At 39.5% G+C, this 22,056-nt stretch overlaps 1 protein-coding gene across 2 annotated transcripts; it reads right to left on the reverse strand.

Moving 5' to 3' along the window:
* Positions 1 to 5,142: 5,142 nt before the first annotated feature.
* On the reverse strand, positions 5,143 to 21,751 carry ZNF330 (zinc finger protein 330). 2 transcript variants are annotated; one of them, XM_082611632.1, is made up of 11 exons: positions 21,566 to 21,751; positions 21,083 to 21,178; positions 19,550 to 19,681; positions 17,849 to 17,868; positions 17,677 to 17,747; positions 15,526 to 15,605; positions 12,985 to 13,111; positions 12,422 to 12,526; positions 8,677 to 8,723; positions 7,285 to 7,402; positions 5,143 to 6,112 (listed from the first exon to the last, which is right to left on the reverse strand). In XM_082611632.1, exons 3-11 carry the CDS (start codon positions 19,667 to 19,669, stop codon positions 5,838 to 5,840), a joined length of 963 nt encoding a protein of 320 aa, XP_082467758.1. In that variant the 5' UTR covers positions 19,670 to 19,681; positions 21,083 to 21,178; positions 21,566 to 21,751; the 3' UTR covers positions 5,143 to 5,837. The 2 variants fall into 2 exon arrangements, with proteins under 2 accessions (XP_082467758.1, XP_082467759.1); XM_082611633.1 differs by lacking the exon at positions 21,083 to 21,178.
* Positions 21,752 to 22,056: the final 305 nt, after the last annotated feature.

Below are 22,056 nucleotides of genomic sequence, written 5' to 3' on the forward strand. Positions count from 1 at the left end.
CAGCTCTGCAGCTGAGGCCGACCCAGAAGCAGACTGACTGCTACTTCCTCTGCTGGTTTCAGTGGCTTACCTGGTGGCACGACCCAGACCATCATCCTCCAGGGATCTAGTCACCATGCTTTTCATGGGCTGGCGTGTTTGGCCATGTCTATTTACCATCACAAGTGGGCCAAGGAACACCCAGAAAATTCAAGTGAATCCCCTGGTTTCCACCCAAATTCCTCTCTGTCCCCATAATATAAAAGCAGCCATACCTCCTCCAGATGAAGAGAGTCACTTATCTATACCAAGATGGTGATTTATCTTCTTGCCTGGTGGTCCTTGGACATAAAAAGCCAAGTTGGCAGGCATAGTTTATAGTTCAATGGAGTGTTTATACTGGGTACCCTGAAGAAAGGTGTCCCCCTTGAGGACATAGAATTGTAATCAGCAGATCCCGGAGTCAGTGGCAGAGATGGGAAGCAAGATGTTCCCCAGTGAATCTAGGAGAGATGACAACTCCTGCTTCCATGTTTAGTTCCCATGGTGTTTACCTAGGGCTGTCGTAACAAATTACCACAAACTTGGTGGCTTAAAACAACAGAAATATACTCTCTCACAGTTCAGGAGGCCAGAAGCCTAAAATCAAGTGTTGGCAGAGTATGTTCCTTCTGGAGCCTCTCAGGGAGAATCTGTCCCAAGTTTCTCTCCTAGCTTCTGGTGGTTGCCAGCAATCCTCAGCATTCCTTAGCTTGCAGCTGTGTCACCCCAATCTCTGCCTCGGTCTTCACACGGCCTTCTTCCTTGTGTGTCTGTGTGTGTCCTCTGCTGTCTTATAAGAACACCAGTCTTCAGTTTAGGGCCTACCCTAAACCCAGCATGACCTCATCTTAAATTAACTCATTACATCTACCAATGTCCTATTTCCATAAAAGGTCATATTCTGAGGTTCTGGGTAGACATGAATTTGGGGGGCACAGTATTATAGACTGAATTCTGTCCTCTCAAAATTCACATGTTGAAGTCCTAACCCCCAATACCTTAGAATGTGACTGTATTTGGAGATAGGATCTCTAAAGAAGTAACTAAGGTTAAATGAGGTCATATGGATAGGCCTCAATCCAGTATGACTGGTGTCCTTATAAGAAGAGGAAGAGGCATTAGGGGTATGTGTACACAGAGAAAAGGCCATGTGAGGTCACAGTGAAAAAGTGGCCATCTGCAAACCAAAGAGAAAGGCCTTAGGAGAAACCAAACCTGCCAATACCTTGACCTTGGACTTCTAGACTCCACAACTGCGAGAAAATAATTTTCTGTTGTTTAAACTACTCAGTCTGTAGTATTTTGTTATGGCAGCCCAAGAAGACAAATACACTGTTTAACTACCACCCCACCTCACACACACACATGGATTCTCTATTGGGAACACAATGGAATAGAAGTATCTTTGATTGAATGCATATCGGTGACTTGAAGGATGAGGTCAAATCCTGGCAGAGTACTGCCTCTGAGCTGCTGCTTCAGTCTGCAGCAACCACTGCAAAATATCCTCGGGCAGGAAGTTTCTGGGTGACGTAGAGTGTGATACCAGTGGATCTCATGGTCACAGGCCTATTCCTGCACCTTCTTAGCTTTAAAGATGGTCCCCTGAGCTGACACAATGTTATGTGGTTTCTCCTGCCAGTGAATCAAAGCCTTCAGGTGCTGATGCTGGATGAGGCCCTACAAAAAGAAAAGGCAAAACTATTCCACTGAGAACGGACCACCGGCCTCTCTAGGCTGACTGCTCCGACCTGCCTCATAAAGCAGCGATGCCCTATCAGAGGCCCAGCATTCTTTTCTGCCACTGATAGGTTTGACATTTTGCAGTGGTGGTAACTATGGTAGCTTTGATAGATAAGTTGGAGTCCATGCTGGCCCAGGAGGTGTCTAAGTCTCTAAATGCAGAGGGCATGGCCTTTCTCTAGAACCTTAGGTGGCTGCGTTGTGGTTCTCTTACTGCAGCTTGCCACACGCTCCACAAAACACCTTTCTCCACCACTGTGATCTCCAGTACAATAGCACCTATCCTATGGCTCAGAAATCAGGGCTGCTTCCCCTGCAACCCAGACCCACTGCAGAGCTCCTTCCTGCTGTGGGTCCCATGCAGAACAGGCAGCCTTAGCATCATCTGGTATATGGCCCAGAACATTATCCTAAGGTATGAAATACGCTGCCTCCAGAATCCAGGAGGCTCACCGGGCGTCGTGCTGCCTTCCTCATGGCAGGAGGTGTATGTAGCAATTTTTTACTGTGGAGGTGATGCACCAGCCTGTCCCTGACTACTGGACGCCTAAAATTTTTATGGGTGTGGCATATTGTTCATCAGGTTTATCCCCTACTCTCTGTAATACGTCTTACTAAGGCCTCACTGTTCTAGCTACTTTTTTTTTGAATTTTATTTTTTTATACAGCATGTTCTTATTATCTATTTTATACATATTACTGTATATCAATCCCAATCTCCCAATTCATCTCACCACCACCACCCCCCGCTCCCCACTCCTCCACCCCTCGTTTTCCCCCCTTGGTGTGCATACATTTGTTCTCTACATCTGTGTCTCTATTTCTGCTTGTGTTCTAGCTACTTCTTGCTCATCCATCCCCAGCATACTATCATTGATGAAGCAGGTGCATATTCTTTAGGATAAAGTGGCAGAGTTAATAAAGCCCTGGGACAAAACTATTGAAGTATAGTGTCCATTCCATGTGAATGCAAACTGTGTCTGATCCCCTTTTTCTAGGAAGAGAAATCATGTGCAAAATCCAAGACTACATTCCTTGGACTTGGGCTACATATATCTGCTCCAACAAAGAGGCCACATCCGGCATGGCATTTGCAATCAAGGTGTCTACTTGGCTGAACTTGAAGTTGCCTATAGGCATCTTCCAGGATCCATGCAGTTTCAGCAGAGGAAAGACTGGTGAATTAATATAGATGGGATGGGATTTTCATCTCTGCATTTTTTTAGATCCCTAAGGATGCCACTAATTTCTGCCATCATTCCAGGCTATACCACTGCTTTTTGCTCACTGTCTTGGCTGCACTAAGGAGGATGTAGGAGGGTAGTTAAGTTTCAGAGGCTTCCACTTAGCCTTCCAAATACCCAGTGAAGCCACTGTAACCTTGCATTTGGTCAAGACCCCTGTTATTATCCAACCCCTCCCTCACTTTAAGAAGGGAGCAAAAAGGACACTTTGAGTCTCTGGATAGCAGTATCAATTCAGACTCTGTCCAACAGGCCTTGAAATATCTTATTTTCCTCCTTCCCCCAGAGTAGAATTATGAGTGAATGTCTCTAGGTTTTGGGGAAGCACTGGGGGACTATCTTGTCCAGATGCCATGGTGCTACAGGGGCCTTCCTCCTGGGGACCTCTTTCATCGGTGGGCTATGGGTCTGAAAAGTGACTCAGGTCCAGAAACTGAGCAAGGGATGATAGTATTTTATCAGGACAACCACCCTTCGGCCTCCATGTTATCTATCCTTGATGTTGTCCAGTGGTACAAAAACTAAGTAGTACTCTCATTGTTACCCATTTATTTTGCCCCTAAGCTTGCTGTATTCTATTAACCTTCTCCATAACTCTCTGCAGGTCAGGTCCCCTTGACTAACCACTCCCACCTTGGTAGTCATTACCATAATTGTGACCCCACTGACTCTTGGCAAATAGGTACTGCCACTGGCCACCTATTATTTCAGGGTCTTATCACCCACTGCCATCAGCAAGCTAAGTTTTACAATAGTTTGTTTCTATTGTCAGAAGTAGCCTACAGAGTTACCACTGAACTTCTGGGGGACCCTCGTGCTCCTTTCATCAACACATGTCTTCAGGGCCTTGTGAAATGGTATGTCTGTTGGGCCTTCCTGTGGAACATAACCATCCAAAGATAAATCCATCCATTCTGGCATATCCACTTCCCTCAACCTTTTCATTCTTTCCTCCACCATTTGCCACTCAACTTTGTTTAGAATTGGCCATTGCTTTTTCCATGTTTCTAGAAGCCATCCTGGTAATGAGTTCACATCTCCTGGCATCCTAGCCAGGATGTTAAATCCTATTAAGAGAGTGCTTATCCTGCAACCCAAGGACCCAATGTGGGTGCTATTATCAAACTCTCCCCTAATTTTGTCCTGTCCCTCCTCATCAACAACCTCAGATTCCAGCCTCAATCATTCTCCTGCTTGTCCCAATACATCTAAGCCAATTCTTGCAGCTCCTTTGGGGTACAGTCTGTCTCCTGTCTCATCAGGCCCAGCCCCTCTCTGGCTGAGTTTTACTTAACCCTAATTAACAGTTGCTCAACCCTAATTCTAGGTCTAGTGGCATAGAGATAGGGCAAGTCCTCAAGGGGGCACAGGTTGCCTGGGGAAAGAGACCTCTACATCAATCATCTAGCTTGGGAGTAGGTGAGGTGCCTTTGCCCTTAAGAGAGAGAAGTGGGCTGTGACTGCGGGCTCAGAAAGTTCAGGAGTCTACAGAGTGAAAATCTTCAGCGGCATCCATTGAAATGTCTCCATCTCACTCGTTAGGGTCCTGGATATTCCCAGACAGTCCCTTGACCTTTGCATAATAGACCTGCCGTGATGGGCAACTGTCTTTGAAGTTTATCCATTCAGACTACTAACTCCTGGCTTGGTCCTCAGTTTTCTCAGTTCTGCTGCAAGAGATGAAAGCTTTTTCTAATGCATCTAGAGGCCCTCTGGCTTTCACACCTGGCTTTCTGTTGTCTGTTATTGCCCTCAGCTGTTCCTTAAGTTTCTATGGAATAAAAATGGCTCAGCAATAGCCATCCGACCTGTTATCCATATGGCTACAATTTTCTCCATACTTTTCAAATGCCAGCCTGTCTGATGATGCATTCCTTTCCACCACACCATCCCAATTCACTGTCAGTGTAAACTGTAACCACTGGAACCTGTGTCAGCAACTGTCTGTTCTCCACCTACCACGAATGATGGGGTTCAGCTGCATCACTTTGTGTCTATCACACACTATTAATCTCTGCTACCTATCTTGCATATTAGACAAAAAAGTGAAACAGTTTATATAAAAATATTGGAATGCTTTCCAAAATAGGTTTAAAATACTAAGAATAAGAAATCAAATAAAATATCAAAAGTATATAAGTGAGATACTAAATTTATTCAAAGAGAAATGAAATTTCCTGGGTAAAACATCTGTGTGATAATACTGATTCTGAAAAATGGCTATATAGTCACCTTTGTCTATACATTTAAGCATAAATAATAGGTATTGTTCAGGACACACGCTGTGAAGAAAGCAATGAATGAGTCAGTTGCTAAAACGCACATATAACTACTTAAGATAACATGAATATTTAATGAAAATTTAGCATATAACATCTGACTTTTATCTTGTGGACAAACAAGAAAAATTACAATAATTCATTTTACCCATTACATTTTACAAAATCAGACAGCATGATTTTCTAAGCAGTGTTAATAAAAACAGCAATTTAATCTGAAACAAATATATTACCATCCTATTCCTTTATCCTGTATATGTATTTAATTGGCACACCTACTAGATTACTGAAACCAGTAAAATCCAATCCATGATGCTTCAATTGCTTGGATCGATAAACATCTTACATTTGAAATTCATTTTTCTTATGCTAGAAGCCTGATTATCAGTTCCTATTAAAATGCTATGCCCTACTCCTTGCCCCAGTAAGTGTGACTAGTCTTTCACATAAGGCTAAGTGACAGTACGTACATCTGTATATCCACACATGATTCATCAAGCACACACATTCCAGCTCCTCAGACAAGGTCACCAATGGGCAAGCAGCTTTCCTAGTTCTCTTGTTCCTCATAATGAGCATAGCCACTGGCATAGGTCCTTCCTAAATTCAAATTAGCAAACAAATCGGATGACTCAGCATCTGAATCCTTTCCACCTTCATCTTCTTCCTCTTCATCATCCTCTGCTTCTTCCTCATCTTCTTCCTCATCATGGTAGCTGGTATCACCATACTTATCAGATGCAAGGTTCTTCCAATAGGCATCATACCCAGAAGCTCCATCTCCCTCTTCACCTCCAGTCTGCCTGCCGAATTTCAGGGAGCGTGCTACGAAAGACAGATATGAATGTGGCACCTGATTAGCTCTAATTCTCTACATCCTCATTTTCCTCTACAATATATGAAGTTACATGAACTTGATTGGCTGCTTCTTACTCTCAAATGAATTTCAAGTCAAGTCACATTTTCCTTATTTCCTCACTTAACATTTAACTGGAAAGAAAGGAGACCTTAGAAACAACAATCAGTTCAATCCTACTTAGAGTCTACATACATATCATGTATAAGAAATGATAAATATGACAGTGTCATTTCATTAAATCTAGACAAAGTAGGAAAATGAAATAAGAATAATAGCATTCTCCATACATAAGTTAAATAAGGTATGTTAAAAACTAAAATGCCCTTTGATCAATTAAAAGTGCATTTTCAAATCACAGAACAGGTGATTTCATGTCATTACACTCTTCTCAAGAGAGCTACTTTATAATTCAGATGTCCTAGAAGACAAAGTCTGTCATTTCTTCTGCCTTAGTAGCAAAACAAAGTTTAGCATAAAAAATTATGTCTCACCTCACTGTATAACTATATCTTTGATTAAACAAAGTATTGTCAGAGTCATTTAGAATTATGGTTCCATTATATGTTTGGTAAAGAGTCAAATTCTCTTTAACAAAATTGTGAGCTTCATTACTGTAGCCATGTTTGTAGTAATTGCATTCCTTCATAGAAAAGTTATATAAAAACTGTAAAACAATTTCCTACAGTAGTGATGTATAACGTAATAAGCATCACTGCTCAAATATCACACACATAAGAACAGCTTCAAAATGAATTCCAACTTCCAAGTACTGAAGATTACCACCACTTGAATATTGAGGATTTATTACTACTCAGTTATTTAAAATGAAGCCTCAGAAGAACCAGAAAAACCAGAAAAATCATTCTTTTTGGTCTTAAATTTCAGTATTCACTATGTCATTAACTGAAGCAAATGCCAAATATCAGAGTGAATGGCGGTATATTTCTTAAGTTAAATTGAGAAATTTTACCCACAAATTTTCCAAGGCTATAAAATTCCATTTGCATAAGATAACACATTCATCTTTTCAAATATGAAGAAAAGGCAAAAACAAAAATAGAAAGAGAGAAAAAAGAGATAAATCTTGTCTAAGCAAGAAAGCAAAACCACCCCAGTGGTATTTTAACAAGAGCCTTACTTGACATGCTAAGATCCTTAGTTTCCTGAGTTTCATGTCCACATTTAGGGCAGGGAGGATGTTTTCCTTTTTCTTGCTTAAACACCTTGCTCCTTGTATGATCATCACAGAAACAAGCCTATACAGGAGAAACAAAAATAAGCACGTTAAATATGTAATTCAAAAAATATATGAAGACATCACTTAGTATTTCAAGGAAATGTAAAGTTAAAGATATACTTTTGTTAGGGCAGAGATTAAGAGTTTTGTTGGGACTGGTCATGCTCCTGATTTCAATTCCTTAAAGGAAATGGTCTCTGCCAGGACTCTTCTGAACTATGGCCTAAACACAAGACAGAAAGTATATGCAGGGTATGATATGTAGACACGTTTCTTCGTAAATATGAGTATTCACAAAGCCTCTGATGACATAATGGTGACCAGCTCATCTACCTGCACAGAGCACACAGTCTAACTGGGGACACAGACAAGTGGAGAGGCAGCTACACACACTACACATTGCAAGGGAAGTGAAGAGGAGAAGCGCCAAACCAGACCCAGGACTCAGGAAAGGCTGCCTGGGAGATGTGAAGTCTTAGCCGAGATCTGCAGGAGAATGGGGGTGCAGCAGGGTAAGCAAAGATGGAAGAGTGATCTAAGGCAGAGGAAACAGCACAGACAGAACTGGAGAAGAGTTGGGGGAGGATTAAGATGTACGGTTGGAGTATTAGTAGGAACCAGAGAAATGACTCTGAGAGGCAGTGAATCAGCTGCATCTGTTCAGTGATCTTTGACAAATGGAAATGCTGGAGACAAGGTCTAAGGAAACACAACGTTATGGAAATCTTCACTGTACTCAAACTCTACCGAACAAGTGCATTTTGACATAAGGTAAAATATACTCCCATCATTTTGGTCAGAATGTTCTCTATAAACATAAGGTACAAAAACACTGAGCTAGGGGCTTTCCTGGTGGCGCAGTGGTTGAGAGTCCACCTGCCAATGCAGGCAACACGGGTTCGAGCCCCAGTCCGGGAAGATCCCACATGCTGCAGAGCGGCTGGGCCCGTGAGCCATGGCCGCTGAGCCTGTGCGTCCGGAGCCTGTGCTCCGCAACGGGAGAGGCCACAACAGTGAGAGGCCCCCGTACTGCAAAAAAAAAAAAAACCAAAACACTGAGCTAAGATTCAGGAGACACATGCACCAGTTAACTCTAAGACAAGCCAACTGGATGACCTATGAAATGTATCTAAGCTGTCTCAACTTCATTTAAAATCTCTAAAATAAAAGACGTAAATTACATAATGTTTAAGGACCCTTGTAGATTTGTTATAGCTATAAATAATCCAAGAGCTGGTGGATGAGTATGGGGATTAAAAACAAAATCTAAAACTAAAAAATATAAAAGTATACCTTACAACGGAGACAGGAATGCTGACCAAGCCGATTGCATGAAACACCTGTGAGGGAAAGTACATAATATCCATTTTCAAACTTGGAATGAAAACATTATTTTCCACAGATTTATACTTGATGTACTATCTTAGATCAATTAACAACGGTTTTTTTTTCTGTCTCATAACCTAGAGGATACAAAAAATGAGATGGAATCCCCAGCCAGATGCAAGGAATCCAGCAATTGTACAGACACAGCATTATTTTATTCTCCAATCTCCTTCTATTGCTCCAAAACTAGGAGATGGCAAACATCATTAATGGTATTTAGGAAACTGAAATGGTAAAACATTTTTTCAGTGACATTGGCTGGACTCTTCACTTAAGGATATAACAGTTCAGGACTTCCCTGGTGGCACAGTGGTTAAGAATCAGCCTGCCTGGGACACAGGTTCGAGCACTGGTCTGGGAAGATCCCACATGCCACAAGCAACTAAGCCCGTGCACCACAACTACTGAGCCCGCGAGACACAACTACTGAAGCCTGTGTGCCTAGAGCCCATGCTCCACAACAAGAGAAGCCACTGCAATGAGAAGCCCACGCACCGCAACGAAGAGTGGCCCCCGCTCGCCGCAACTAGAGAGAGCCCACGTGCAGCAACGAAGACCCAACACAGACAAAAAGAAAAGGATATAACTTCAATTTTTAAAAGAATAACTGTCTCTATTAATATATATTCTCTCCTCGTGTTGTAGGCTATTGCCATTTTTTGCAAACTTCTGATATGAGAACAGAATACTTCAGGTGGAAAAGCGTGACTATGAAGAGAAAATAATACTCAAGTGGGCAGGAAAACAGATGAAAAAATCCTAAAATATTTTATCTCTATTTTAGTCAGTAAGCCACATTAATTTTGGTCATTATCTACAATTAATGCAAATATTAATGCAAATAATGCTCCTAAACTTAAGAGCAAATATTTTAGAAAAGCCAATTTGTCTGGCACATATTGAATATGCCAAAAAATGGAAGACAAAAATAATTAAGAGAGGTATAGAAACAAGAAAACAAACTAAGACTTACCCTGATATAGTCTAAATATAAACTATTAACTTTCAAGTTACTTAGAGGTTTTGAAAAAGTAAAGAAAACAAAAGGAAATCTATCTTTATAATTCAAATATTGCAGATGTTTCTAAGTTGGGGATTCTTTTAAGTTTGCCTGGGTCATGGGGAGCTTTTTCAATCTGAACAGGGAAGTATTTTTTTAAAAACTCAAAGATGATTTCTCAATTATGTGTATTATTATTGCTTCTGTCCAACCATCCTGCTTCCTTCCACAGTGACACTGCTATTTCAGATGGATTTATACTACCTGTCCTACATGCTAATAATAAAAGTAAAAATCAACTGAGTACTTACTATATATATATATATTAGGAATATATAAGTATACCAAATTACTCCAATAATAAATATATTATTTCAGTCTGTGGAGGAAAAAACCTGAAATCTCAATCATTTCTACTTGAGGATATGCCTAGAGAGTAATTAGGTTCATTCTTCATTCAGTCAAAAGAGGATATATATCACCAAAATGCTATAAATCCCTTTCAAGTGCAGAACCAGAACACAGACTGAAAGTACAAAGTGCCCAACCCAATTTCCCTGTGCACCAGGCATTTCTGATACAGAATCCTCTCCCATCCTCACCACCTGAATCTTTGACATGCCACAATGACACAATCCCAAGAAACTCATTGTTGTCTATCATACCCTCACCCTTACCGCCGGGAACCCAAACCACTAGGATGGGATGTGGCCTTCCCAGTCTTCTTCCCCTGATTACACCTCAAAAACACACAGGCACTCCACTTCACTGCCCTGTTATTTTTCTCCCCAAGAGTTAAAATCTTGAACTTATATAAAAAATGCATTTCTCCCAGATTCTAAAAAATATTGTGACATTCCTAGTTTTAGACTGGGGAATGGTTTTCCTTTTAAATCTATCTCTATGTCTTCAGAGTATTTTAAAAGAAAGCAGGTTAGAATACATCAAAGCCTGCTGACAATAAGCCATTTAAATTAGAAGTCCCCGGGCCACTTTCATTATTTTAAAAAATAAAGGCAGAGTACACACAGGGGTTTTGTTTTTGGTTTTTTTTCCCCTCAAAACATACTTCCCACTGGTTATACAGGTTAAGAAGTATTTTATAGAATTCCCGTATCTTCCAATTCATAGTTGTACAGTCAAATCCAAAAATGATGAGATATGACCAATTAAGGGAATAGAAACAAACTATCTTTGGGACTTGTATGTATGATTAGGACAGTGTTTCAGAGAAAATATTTCAAGTAGTGAATGGCAACTGGCGAAGGAAAAATGGCAAAGAAAAAAATAAAGCAATGAAAAAAAGGAAAGAAAGACAATAAATTACAGTAAACCAAGGAAACCTGTGAATCTGCAATGAGAATGACTTTAATATGAGGTATCAAAGGCATGGTAATAAATTTATCTTAAAATCCTTTCAATTATTCAGTGTCTTTATTTTTCCTTTGTCTTTTACTGAATCACTAAAACTTCTTAATGGAAATATAGCCTTATCACTTACAGTTGCCTGTCTTTGGGGTTTAAACGCTACGGAATACACAAGTTCCCAAGTCCCAAATAAAATAACCCAATTTTTATATTATACATTCTGCAGAAGCCTAGGAACAGCTCAAAAAGGCTAACTACTCTGAGCTGTTCCTTTAATCTTTTGAGATTTTCTTTATAAATATCACAAGAATTACATATGTGTGTGTATGTGTGTCTTAGACTGATGACTTATCAACTTTAAATTTATAGGTGAGTATAGGGATTAGCATTTCATAGCAGAACAAGAACCAAATTCAAGAAAGTGAATTTGGAATTTCAGTCTTTCCTACAGTGGTATCTACTATTTAATAAGGGCTTTCTAAGTGACAGGTACCATACTTATGCTTTATATGGATTCTCACTTCAATTAACTCTTTGAAAAAATTAGCATCTTTCTTTAATACATAACAAAATTCAGGTTTAGAAAGATTTGGTAAGTTGCCCAAAAACATATGGCGAATAAGTAGAATTCAAGTAATGTCTGAATCTAAAACTTGAGCTTTTGAGAATCAACAGAATAGAAATAAAATAAAATGCAATCTATCTCTAAAGATGATACCATGAAACACTGGTTCTCAAACTAGAATATACATGAGAGCTATGTGTGCAGGTTAAATACAGATGCCTGGCACCTGCCACCCACTTAAAGATAGAATCTCCAGGGATGAGGCCTAGACACCTGTACTTTTAAAAAAACCTCCACAGGTGTTTCTGATGCACAGTCCTGTCTAAGAGTCATTGGAACCAACTAGCAGGAACAAACTAGGGGTGTACCACTTATCTGGGGACACCTGAAGACAGGGTGGGGGAGGGTATGTTAGTTGTTACAATAACTTGGAAGTGAAAATGACATTTTATTCAGGATCAGGGATGCTGCAAGGCCTGCAATGCCTGGTCAATCCCACAAAATGAAGAACTGACCCAACCAAAATGTCACTGGCACACTGTTGGACAAAAATGGACTATATGTGTTCTGAATTCTTTCTACAAACAGAAAATAGATATTGAATTAAATTACAGTCCATAAGAGGCCGCATGAAAAATTAGATTCCTTTTTCATTAAGTTTAACACTTATACGATGAAGAATCTTGGGTATAAAGAACATCTAATATACAAAAACTTACATTTAAATGTTTCCGCTTCTAAAACCTGGCAGCTGGCTTGATGTTCAAACTGATCATCTTCACAAAGAAAGTTATGGCAAAAAGAACAACTGAAAATTCTGCCTCCTATTGGATTAAAGAACAAAACCCACCAATGTAAATATGATAAAGTTTAATTTAAAAAACTTATCTGTAAAACTGCTCAGAAAAGATGGCAAGTTATTTCAGATTTACACTAAAATAGCACGGCAGTTTTTGTTCTCGCAAAGGCTACAAAGAAAACTGACAAATTGAACCATAAAAGAGTGAACTCCCACTGTACCCTGGCTACCCGTATATACTCACAGTGCTCAGAGACACTTCCTCCCCTGTAACTCCCCTCCCCACCTGCCTCGGTAAAAATCCTAGTATTGCCTGTTACTGCTGGTATAAATCCCTTTTCCAACTAAACTGATAACCAAAACAGTGCCAGTACTTACGATTGATAGTATCCTAAAAAAAAATCATAAAAAAAGAGCATCCAGAACGTTTCAAAGTCAACCTTCACTTCCAGCAAAGCTCGTCATTTGTATGTAACCACTCACCGTGGTCCCAGACACCCCGTTCACATTCCACACACTCAGCATCGGTAAGCGGGCAGGCACAGGCGTGTGTACTGAGACACTTCCTACCATGACAAACCCAAGCTTCACAGAAGTCACATATTGCACCCTGCAACCAAAGAACATGAAAAATTAACCTGTGACACACCTGGCTGCAGCCATAGTTTAAGCAGTGGCAACCACCAAAATTATATACATTTAGCCACTTACCAACCTTCAGTGATAACGAGTGGCTTCATTGAAGAAAATGTACCGTTTAAGCCAAAATTAAAGAGTGTTTCCTGAAAATCAAACGACTTCACCAATAGCTATTTACAATATACAAATCTATAAATCAAAAGAAAAAGAAGCAGAAGGGAAACTATACACTTACGCTAATATTAATCATTAAAATAAGTCAAGGAGCTGACAGTGTTGCCCCAAAACTGAATTTTACAATAAATCAAATGAAGTCTAGAGCCCATAATTTAAGCATTCCTGTCTATAGCAATTCTGGTAACTAAATTGAGTTTTTTCAAATACTAACATTCCTAACTTAAGAAAGTTCCTTCTTATCTGGGTAATTTATAAAATAAATATATAGCTTTTCTAGAATAACAGAGAGAAAATATTAAACTTCTGCCAGCATCTTTTTTAAGGCAACTTATGCATTAAATCATTATTATATCTCTTTGTTAAATAAAAATAAAATAAAATAATTGGAACTAAATGACAGGGTAAGACTTTCCAATTCTCTGTCAAGGTAAGACTGTAAGACTACACACATCTTTAATAACACAATGACATCTACAGAACACTAAGAGCTAGAAAGAATCTTAAGGAAATGGAATTGGATGGCTTTTCCTTTACAGGTGAGGAGGCACAGGGGCCTGAGACTAAGTCCAAGTTCTAGAGCTACATTAGAGCTGAGCTGTGATTCAAATCCAGTTCTTCTAACCCTCAATATTCACTGTTCTACCATTCAAGGCACTGTAACAAAAGTGGAAAAGAGCAAATGGGAAGAATGTTTTGGGACTTGTAAAAATAGATTACCAGTGTAGATAGCAAGTCCTCGAATCTATCTCTTGGATTACTCAGGGTTCTAGCAAGAGAAGAATCACACATTAAACTAGGTAATCCAGGGGAGTTTAAAGAGAGAATTCACAAAGAACAGGGAAGGGCTTCAAAAAAACGTCAGGGATGATGCAGATACTACCCCTAGGGCTGAAGGGCCAAGGGCAGGGAAGGGAGGGAGGTCCTACAACCGCAAGAGAGGGCCAGCCGTATGCAGAGGACTACCTGGTCATATGGAGAGGAACTGATGGCCAATCCATGTCGAAACCAGGACAAGCTGGTAGGGAGTAAGCTGGGAGAATAAACACCCGGATCATAATTTCCTCCTATCATCAGGTCTCTTGCCAAAGTCCTTTTTGGGTGGCTGAACCCAAAAAGAAGCCCTAAGTAAGACACTGATCCAGCCCACCACAGGCTCCCAGGGCAAATCAGGGGGAAGAGTCGGGGAGAGGGAATCTTAATCAGCAAATAGAAGATGGCCAGAAAAATCACTTTTCTAGAATTTAGAGCTAATGATGCATGATTATACTTTAATGTATTCTTTATATAAGAGATCATTCATACTCATACAACTCAGTGAATTAAAAAAATAATAATTTGATAAATCTAGACATAAGCAAACTACCAAGGAAGATTACAACAGCTTCTGAATAAAGATAACACTGACGATCCTATACTTAAAGAATTTTCACAAGATGATTATGAATAATTCCAGCTCTTCTATAAGATAGCCACTCATGAAAAATATAAAGGTCTGCCTCATGATGGAAAATTACGTGTTCTTGGAAAATTATGAATATTCTACTATAAATATTACTTTCCTCATGGACTGACATTTGGACCTAAGAATAAATTCACAAAATAGAATACAGTAAAACTGGTCAAAAGGATAACATTTTTTTGAAAACGAGCAAAATGCCTCACACAATGCAACTGTTTCTATTATTTAAAATAATGAATTTTCTTTGAAACGTCTACATGTAACAAAGAGATAACAACATGTAATGAACTACATGTAACCTCATGTAGTAAAGAGCATAATTCTGTGTTAACTATGTACTCTTTTTTGAAACGTAAAGCTTTAAAAAAACAATTAATTCTAGGTTCTTTTGGAACTACGTTGCTTATTTAACCAAAAGACTGAATCTTAGTTTAGCAGCACTTTCAGTATAGTAAATAGTATTTTGTGATGTCTAATTAAGATATATTAGAAAGGTATGACTAACAAATGAATGTTGTTTAGGTCAACATTAGATGAGTTTCCCTTCCTTATACATTTCCCAATAAGAAAGAAGAAAGCAGTCAAAAACAAGTGGGTAATAAGTGAAAACCATACAAAAACATGCCACAGATAATCCAGATAACTCCAGACTGATTACATTTAGAAAAACATAACTGCATATTGGTCAGAATGCCTTCTCCTTCTCCTTGGAAACCTACTGGTCTAAAAGATAACTACAAGAAGCTTACCACCATGGCAAGGCCAGTACTGTAGACACCAGCATGTTTTATGACACAGTCAGAAGACTTCATCATGCACTTTGTTTTCCCTAGCAAAGAAACAAATTTTCACTATTAGTCTTGCAAAGTAGTACATACAAATATTCACTAATTCCTCTTTGTATCTAGCCCAAGTTCCTATGGAAATAATTTGAAAATAAAGAGAAACCAGCACTATTTACTGCTTATATAACTGAAAAAAGAAAATGGATATAACTGAGACCTCATTACCTGAGTCAGATCTTTTGAGATTAGGAACTTACATGATAATTCATGTTTGTACTAAAATCAAAATTTGAAGGTTATACTTTGTAATCTAATAATCACTAAAGCAGTTAAAAATCTTGTGAATTTTCAGATGAATTCAGGGAGATTTTTAAATGATATGCTTTAAAAGTGAATTTTATATTTTATAATTCACAATAAAAGCAGTCTGTTTGAAGTTACTGCTTCTTGCTTTCCCTAGAACATATCAAACCAAAGCAAATCAAATAATAATTATGCAAATTATCTGGTTCATTTTTTTATGTTTAACCATAGTTAAAAATTTACAAACTTAGCCTCCGGGTAAACATTCTTCTAAAAGAATTGTCAAATAGTGCCCAAATGAGCACAAAAATCAGGAATATAGTGATAAAGCTAAAAATCTCAATACAGTCACAAGAGCTCTTATCTAGCAGCGAATTACCAACCCGAAACACTGTCAGGAAATTCACTGATCACATGCTGTGAGAGGATTAATGGTGGTGACATATTAATCACGCATCTCAGACTCCACAAAGCAGAACACGAAAGAAACAGAAGATGCTCAGTTTTCCACTACCTTGATTACCTAAGAAACAAAGCTAGACAACAGGAAATGGGAAGAGAAACAGGAAATGAGGGACAGCAGCCCCCCAGCGGCTCCCTGTCCAACACTAAGGACAAGAATCAGCGAGTGGGAAGCGTATCCGTGCACAGCACCACAAACGCTGAAAACAGGGGAAGGGCCTAGCGACAGCTTATCTCCATCTTCTCCACAGTCTATTTTCTCACTCTACATCCATTTGTCTTTTGTAAATAAGGATATAAAAACTGGCAAATGACTGGTCTATCTAGGCCAGTGTTCTCTTTTCCATTAACTACAGACCTCAAAACCGTCTCTGAAAGCTAGAACTACACTAGAAACATTCAGGGGTGTGGCCCTAATACTTCCTAACTTTCTCCAATGTTATCATGCATAAACACATTTAAATGAGCATATCTCAAACTGTGTTTCACCTGAAACTATTATCCTATAAGCAAAGGGGATACTTGTTCAAATAAAAGTTTGGGGGACAAATCTGGAGTAAAGACAATTAATCAGGTTTCTTTACTGGAGGTCTTCAGAACCTTTAACACATACATAGGTAGAAGAACTCTCCCAGGTGGGAATGAGGGAATGAAACATGCAGCGTGTCTCAAACGTATGCTCTGCTTTAAGAAATACCTACTAATATCTCAAGTATTCTGTGGAAGACTATTTGGGAAACATGGATCTTGTTGTTCTATGAACTACTACTTAGTTTTACTCTGAATAATCATTTACTCTGAATAAAAGTTTCCACTTATACTTGGGAACTAGGTAAGTGGCTTAGGAACTCTATTCCACTCACTTGGGAATACATGTGAGGAAATTCAAGAATCATACGCTAAGAACCAAACAGAAAAACAACTGATCACAAAAACTGGCACCAGGTAAATGTGGAATAAAATTATTTTCAACAGCCTAACACACTGCAGGCAGTATCAGCAGAAATCAAAATTTAGGAAAGTAAACAAAGGATATCGACAAGACTAAGACAGTATAAATAAAAATGCAGCATCACCAAATGTTATTAGTCTGAAATCTAATCTTTCCATGTTTAAAACAACACGTGGTACCTTTATCTAAACTGTATATTATTTTCCAGCATTACGTCAAAGAGACAAAACCAAGACTTGACACTTTTTTGATAGGCCAAATAACATTTTATGTAGTCTTATTAATAGTAAGGTATAACATTACTGTAAATGATAATGATGAACCCACAGGTTCAAACTGATTAAATGCCAAACAAATGTTTGATAAAAGAAAAGCATGTGTTTTGATCATATACTTACCACACTGTGCACAAATTGGTAACTTCTGTACAGAATTACAAAAATAGCAAAATGCTCTATTCTTCTGCCGTCTTGTGATGTAAAAGAAAATTTTAAAATTTAGTCAATATCAGATAAAAGGTCAGTCTATATTATTACATATAGATAGAAAAAGAAATAAATAAAAATTTACCTCTGACACTTGTCACATTCCTGTAAAATATAAAAACATAACATTAATTTTTCTAGTGGCTGAAAACTGCAAAGTTACTAGAATTATAAAGAATACCGTTTTTCATGTGAAAATTTAAGTGACATTTGCCCACACCCTCCAATTCCACCCATGAATACAAGCATCTATACATACTTTAAAAACAAAGGTACGTTTTCGGGCATACCACACTAGAGAAAGAAGTGGCCTTTTCACAAAAGAGGCTAAATACAGTAGTGGTCTGTTTTTTGGATTTTTTTTTAAGCAATCAGAAAAATAATACAGAATGAACACAAGAAACAGTAGAGAACACAGTATGTTGAAGCTCACAGAAAATCCAGAATTCTAAACATGGTATTAAAAAGCTCTCCACAATCTGGTCTCTAACCACTTTTCAAACCTCACCGGCCTATTCTCTTTAGATTCAAGTCACTATTTGTCAGCCATTCTCAAAATATGTCTTGTATTTCTTCTTTTCCATGCCTTACTTATTCTAATACTTTTCCCTGAAAAGTCCCCCTCACTTCTTTACCTACTGGAAGTCCTGGTGATGATCCCACCTCCTCTGTGAACTGCACCCCATCCCCACACTCACCTTGATCACCTCAGTCCTAATGAACCTTAATCCTAATTGTACCTGTTCTGCAGCACTTACCAAAGTCTAGCCCTCACTGTATATATTTATGTACGAGTCATTTCTTTGTTCTCCTTCTCTTCTCTAGAAATCACCCCGACATGGACGAGGGAGTCCCCACTGTCCTGTCTGTGCTATGTAATCTCACTCCCCCTCACCCCCCCACCAACCCAGTACACATGCTGGTTAATCCTGGGTTGGGCACCCACCCAAGCCCAACCCATCAGAGTTCTTTCCCTCTCTGAGGGCAACGATATGTGATGTGAGACATGGGAGCTATGGACCCAGTGGCTATGAACCCCCCAAAATGGACTAAAACAATCTGAGAAAATGGAACTAAATGAAAGTAAAAGACAGAACTACAAGTTGTTTCAGGTTCCAGCTGTCCCTGCATCCCAGCCACATCCATGCCCTTCCCAACTACACAAGTTAGCCCATTACTTATTCAATAAACTATTTCTCCCTGAAGTTACTTAGGTTGGATTTCTGTCATTGATAAACATTAATATAGAAGACAACTGAGCTATAAGCCTGTGGAAACCAGGACTGTGTCATTCAGCTACGTACTCCCCACAGTGCCTAAAATAGCACCTGGCACAGAGTAGGCACACAATATACATATGAGGAATTAAGTCACATTAAGCATTTCATATGTGTTCAATGAAATCAAAAAAGAAAAAAAAAAGAGGAGTGGGAACAGAAAAAGTAGAGAGGCGTGGAAACAGGAAGATACGGGACAACTCAGAGAAATATGGTCAAAGGAAGGGAAGAGGTAATGATGACTTAGGATGAAAAGGCTCCAATTAATAGGACAAACTGAGGAAGGCATACTAGGTTAGAGAAGCTGGAGAATGTCACACAGTTCCTAGTATGTATTCCTGTTCAATACATATCTATTTGTCACCAACAGTAGCCAAGGTAATATGACAGGTTTCAGAAATAACAAAATCAAACAAAATTCACCACTACTCAGTGTTAATGAAAACAACAGACATGACTTTAACATAGATTTATATAGTTTTTCAACTGATAACCAAAAAAACTGTTACCATTGAAGCATTGCACGGGTGTTTAGCTAAATCGATAGTGCTTCTTGATGCTCTTAGTTGTTTTTCACGTTCCCGGCGATTCTCTGCCTTCTTCCTCGCACCAGTCTTTTTTTTAGGCATCTCCCCTTCTTTCTACACAAGCAAACAGAGAAGATATAATTGCCTTGTTGCATTTGCTATTTTAAAGAAACTAAGGAATAGCAGAATGAAATCTTCTAATTCTCATTAAACTTTAAACTCAACCCTGCTATTTCGATGGTTAAGCACATTTTAAGCCTTTATGCATCATTTAGCACACATCATCCCAAATAGATGGCTTTTAAAATAAGGCACTTATTTGTATTACCAAACAGTTCTAAAAAATGTAAACATCAAGAAGATTTATCCTAACAGCCAAAATGGTTTTCTTTCCCACAGAGCAAAAAAATTTTCTCTGATATTCAATATTCTTTAAAAATTACTCTGTAACAAGTGAAAAAAAATTATTAGGAATATATAAGTAACAAGAATCATTTAAAAGTATATTATTTACCCAGTTTATATCACTTTTTAAAGCTATATATTCAGATGACCTGATGCTGCCAAGTCTTCAAGTATGTCTAATTTCTCCCATGTAATACCTAAATAAAACATCTAATAGTCAAGTCAAATGACAACATTAACTACAAAGCCAAACTACCCTCTCCGAAAAGATATTAAAGGCATCGGAGTAGCTTTGACTCCCTGAAAGCTGCCTTTCCCGCTACTTTTACCTGCAGTGAGCATGTAATTTTAACAGGGCTCAAATTTAACAGTATGTGTTTACCACACATAACAAAATAAGGACTTTAAAACTGGCTTTTATCAGGTAGTTGAAAGAACTACCTCATTTAGAAAAACAAGGTTTTCACTAAATAACATATCTTTATTTGGCTTTTCATCCCATCTGAAGACACAAGTTCCCTGAGGGTTCCAGCCCTATCTTTCTTGACAATGTTTGCTTCCCAGCCCTGCCTGGCATAAATTAAGCCTTAACAAATGAAGAGATACACGAATGAATGAGTCCATGTGCTTGCTTTGAAACAGAATCTCAGATTTCTTAATATTCTTCAAAATACATGTATTTTTTAAAAAGTCTTTTCTAAGAGTGGTTTTCAAAAATCAACTGTGGAATTCCCTAAAAGCACAGATTTAGACTTCTAGGCTCTATCCAAGATCTACAAATTCCAAACCTCCAAGCACGGTTTTAAGTTTCACTGGTGACTGACACACAACCTTCCTGAAGACAAAAATATTCAAAGAAACCAAAGTCGTGTCCATGATACAGGGAGAGAGTTCCATGAAAGCACACCTTGACACTCACATTTCTCATTACAATACAGCAAAATCATACACCAGCTTGTACCTGGAACAATACTAAGGCCACTCATAAAGTTGTCCTACCTTCCGGGTTTCAACTCTGATGTTGGAACGCCCAATCAAAAAACCGCGCGGTGGTTAGTTGCGACTTAAAAATATGAACAAACCAGACAAGGAGGTTTAGTGGGTGGTTACCTGGAGTAACGTCCAAGTCCACTAGGTCACCCTTCCGGTATTTACGATGACAAATCTTACAGGGTGAAAAGTTGTGTACTGCCCTCGCCAAAGGAACTAAAAAAATAATCACAGGGTGATCACCGGCTGAATTTTCTGCGTCCCCCGGGGAGAACCCTCTGGGAAAGTTGAGCCTCATTTTTTCCCCTCTAGTTTGTTTTGTAAACTTAAAGAGTTAATTCTATGTCTTAGCGTTATACGGGTTTAAGCCCTTCTCCAGGAACGCTCCCACTTCTTCAGGACGTGGCCCGTGTCACGAAATGAGAAAACAGGCCCGGGGCCACTGCGGCTTTGGAGGCAAAGCCTGCAGCCGGAGGACCCAGCGGGGTGCAGGGGGAGCCCAGGGGAGAGTCGGCGGAGGTGCCACGCGACTCGGGGAACCGACGGCCGTCCCCGCCCGCGGGGCACCCTCCCTCGCGCGCGCTCCGGGCCGACCTCGCTCACCCTCGCGGGGAAGCCGGGCTCACTCCGGGGGCCGAGGGGCAAGGAATGGCGTGAGGCCCGCCCGCGGCGGCTGCAGATCTAATTCGAGGACCACGATTCCGGGGGAAAAAAAATGCTACTAAGCCCCTAAGAAGGCGGACAGAGCTGCTTCCAGGCACTAGGAGCCGGACCGGATGTCCTCTGACGTCAGCACGTCGACAGGGGAGGGCCCGCCCACTTCTGTTCGCTCCGCCCCGTCACTCCGCCTTCCGCGGGGGGCGGGTCTCCCAATCCTGGGCGGAGGACCTGACTGAGAGAAGAGGAAAAATGGGGGAACAGAAGGAGGGAAAGGGTAGAAAAGGCACCTCAATTTTATGTTTTCAGAAAAGGAGAAATCTAAGCGAAGAGAAAGATCAAAAAAGAAAAAGGAAATGAACTTACCACCTGGTAGTGGATCAGTTGACTCAAACAGAAAATTCTTGCCTAATTCTGGAAACTTACTGCTACCCGCA

The sequence above is a fragment of the Mesoplodon mirus genome (genome assembly GCF_964341445.2).
Source record: "Mesoplodon mirus genome assembly, chromosome: 2".
Taxonomy (NCBI): Eukaryota; Metazoa; Chordata; class Mammalia; order Artiodactyla; family Ziphiidae; genus Mesoplodon; species Mesoplodon mirus.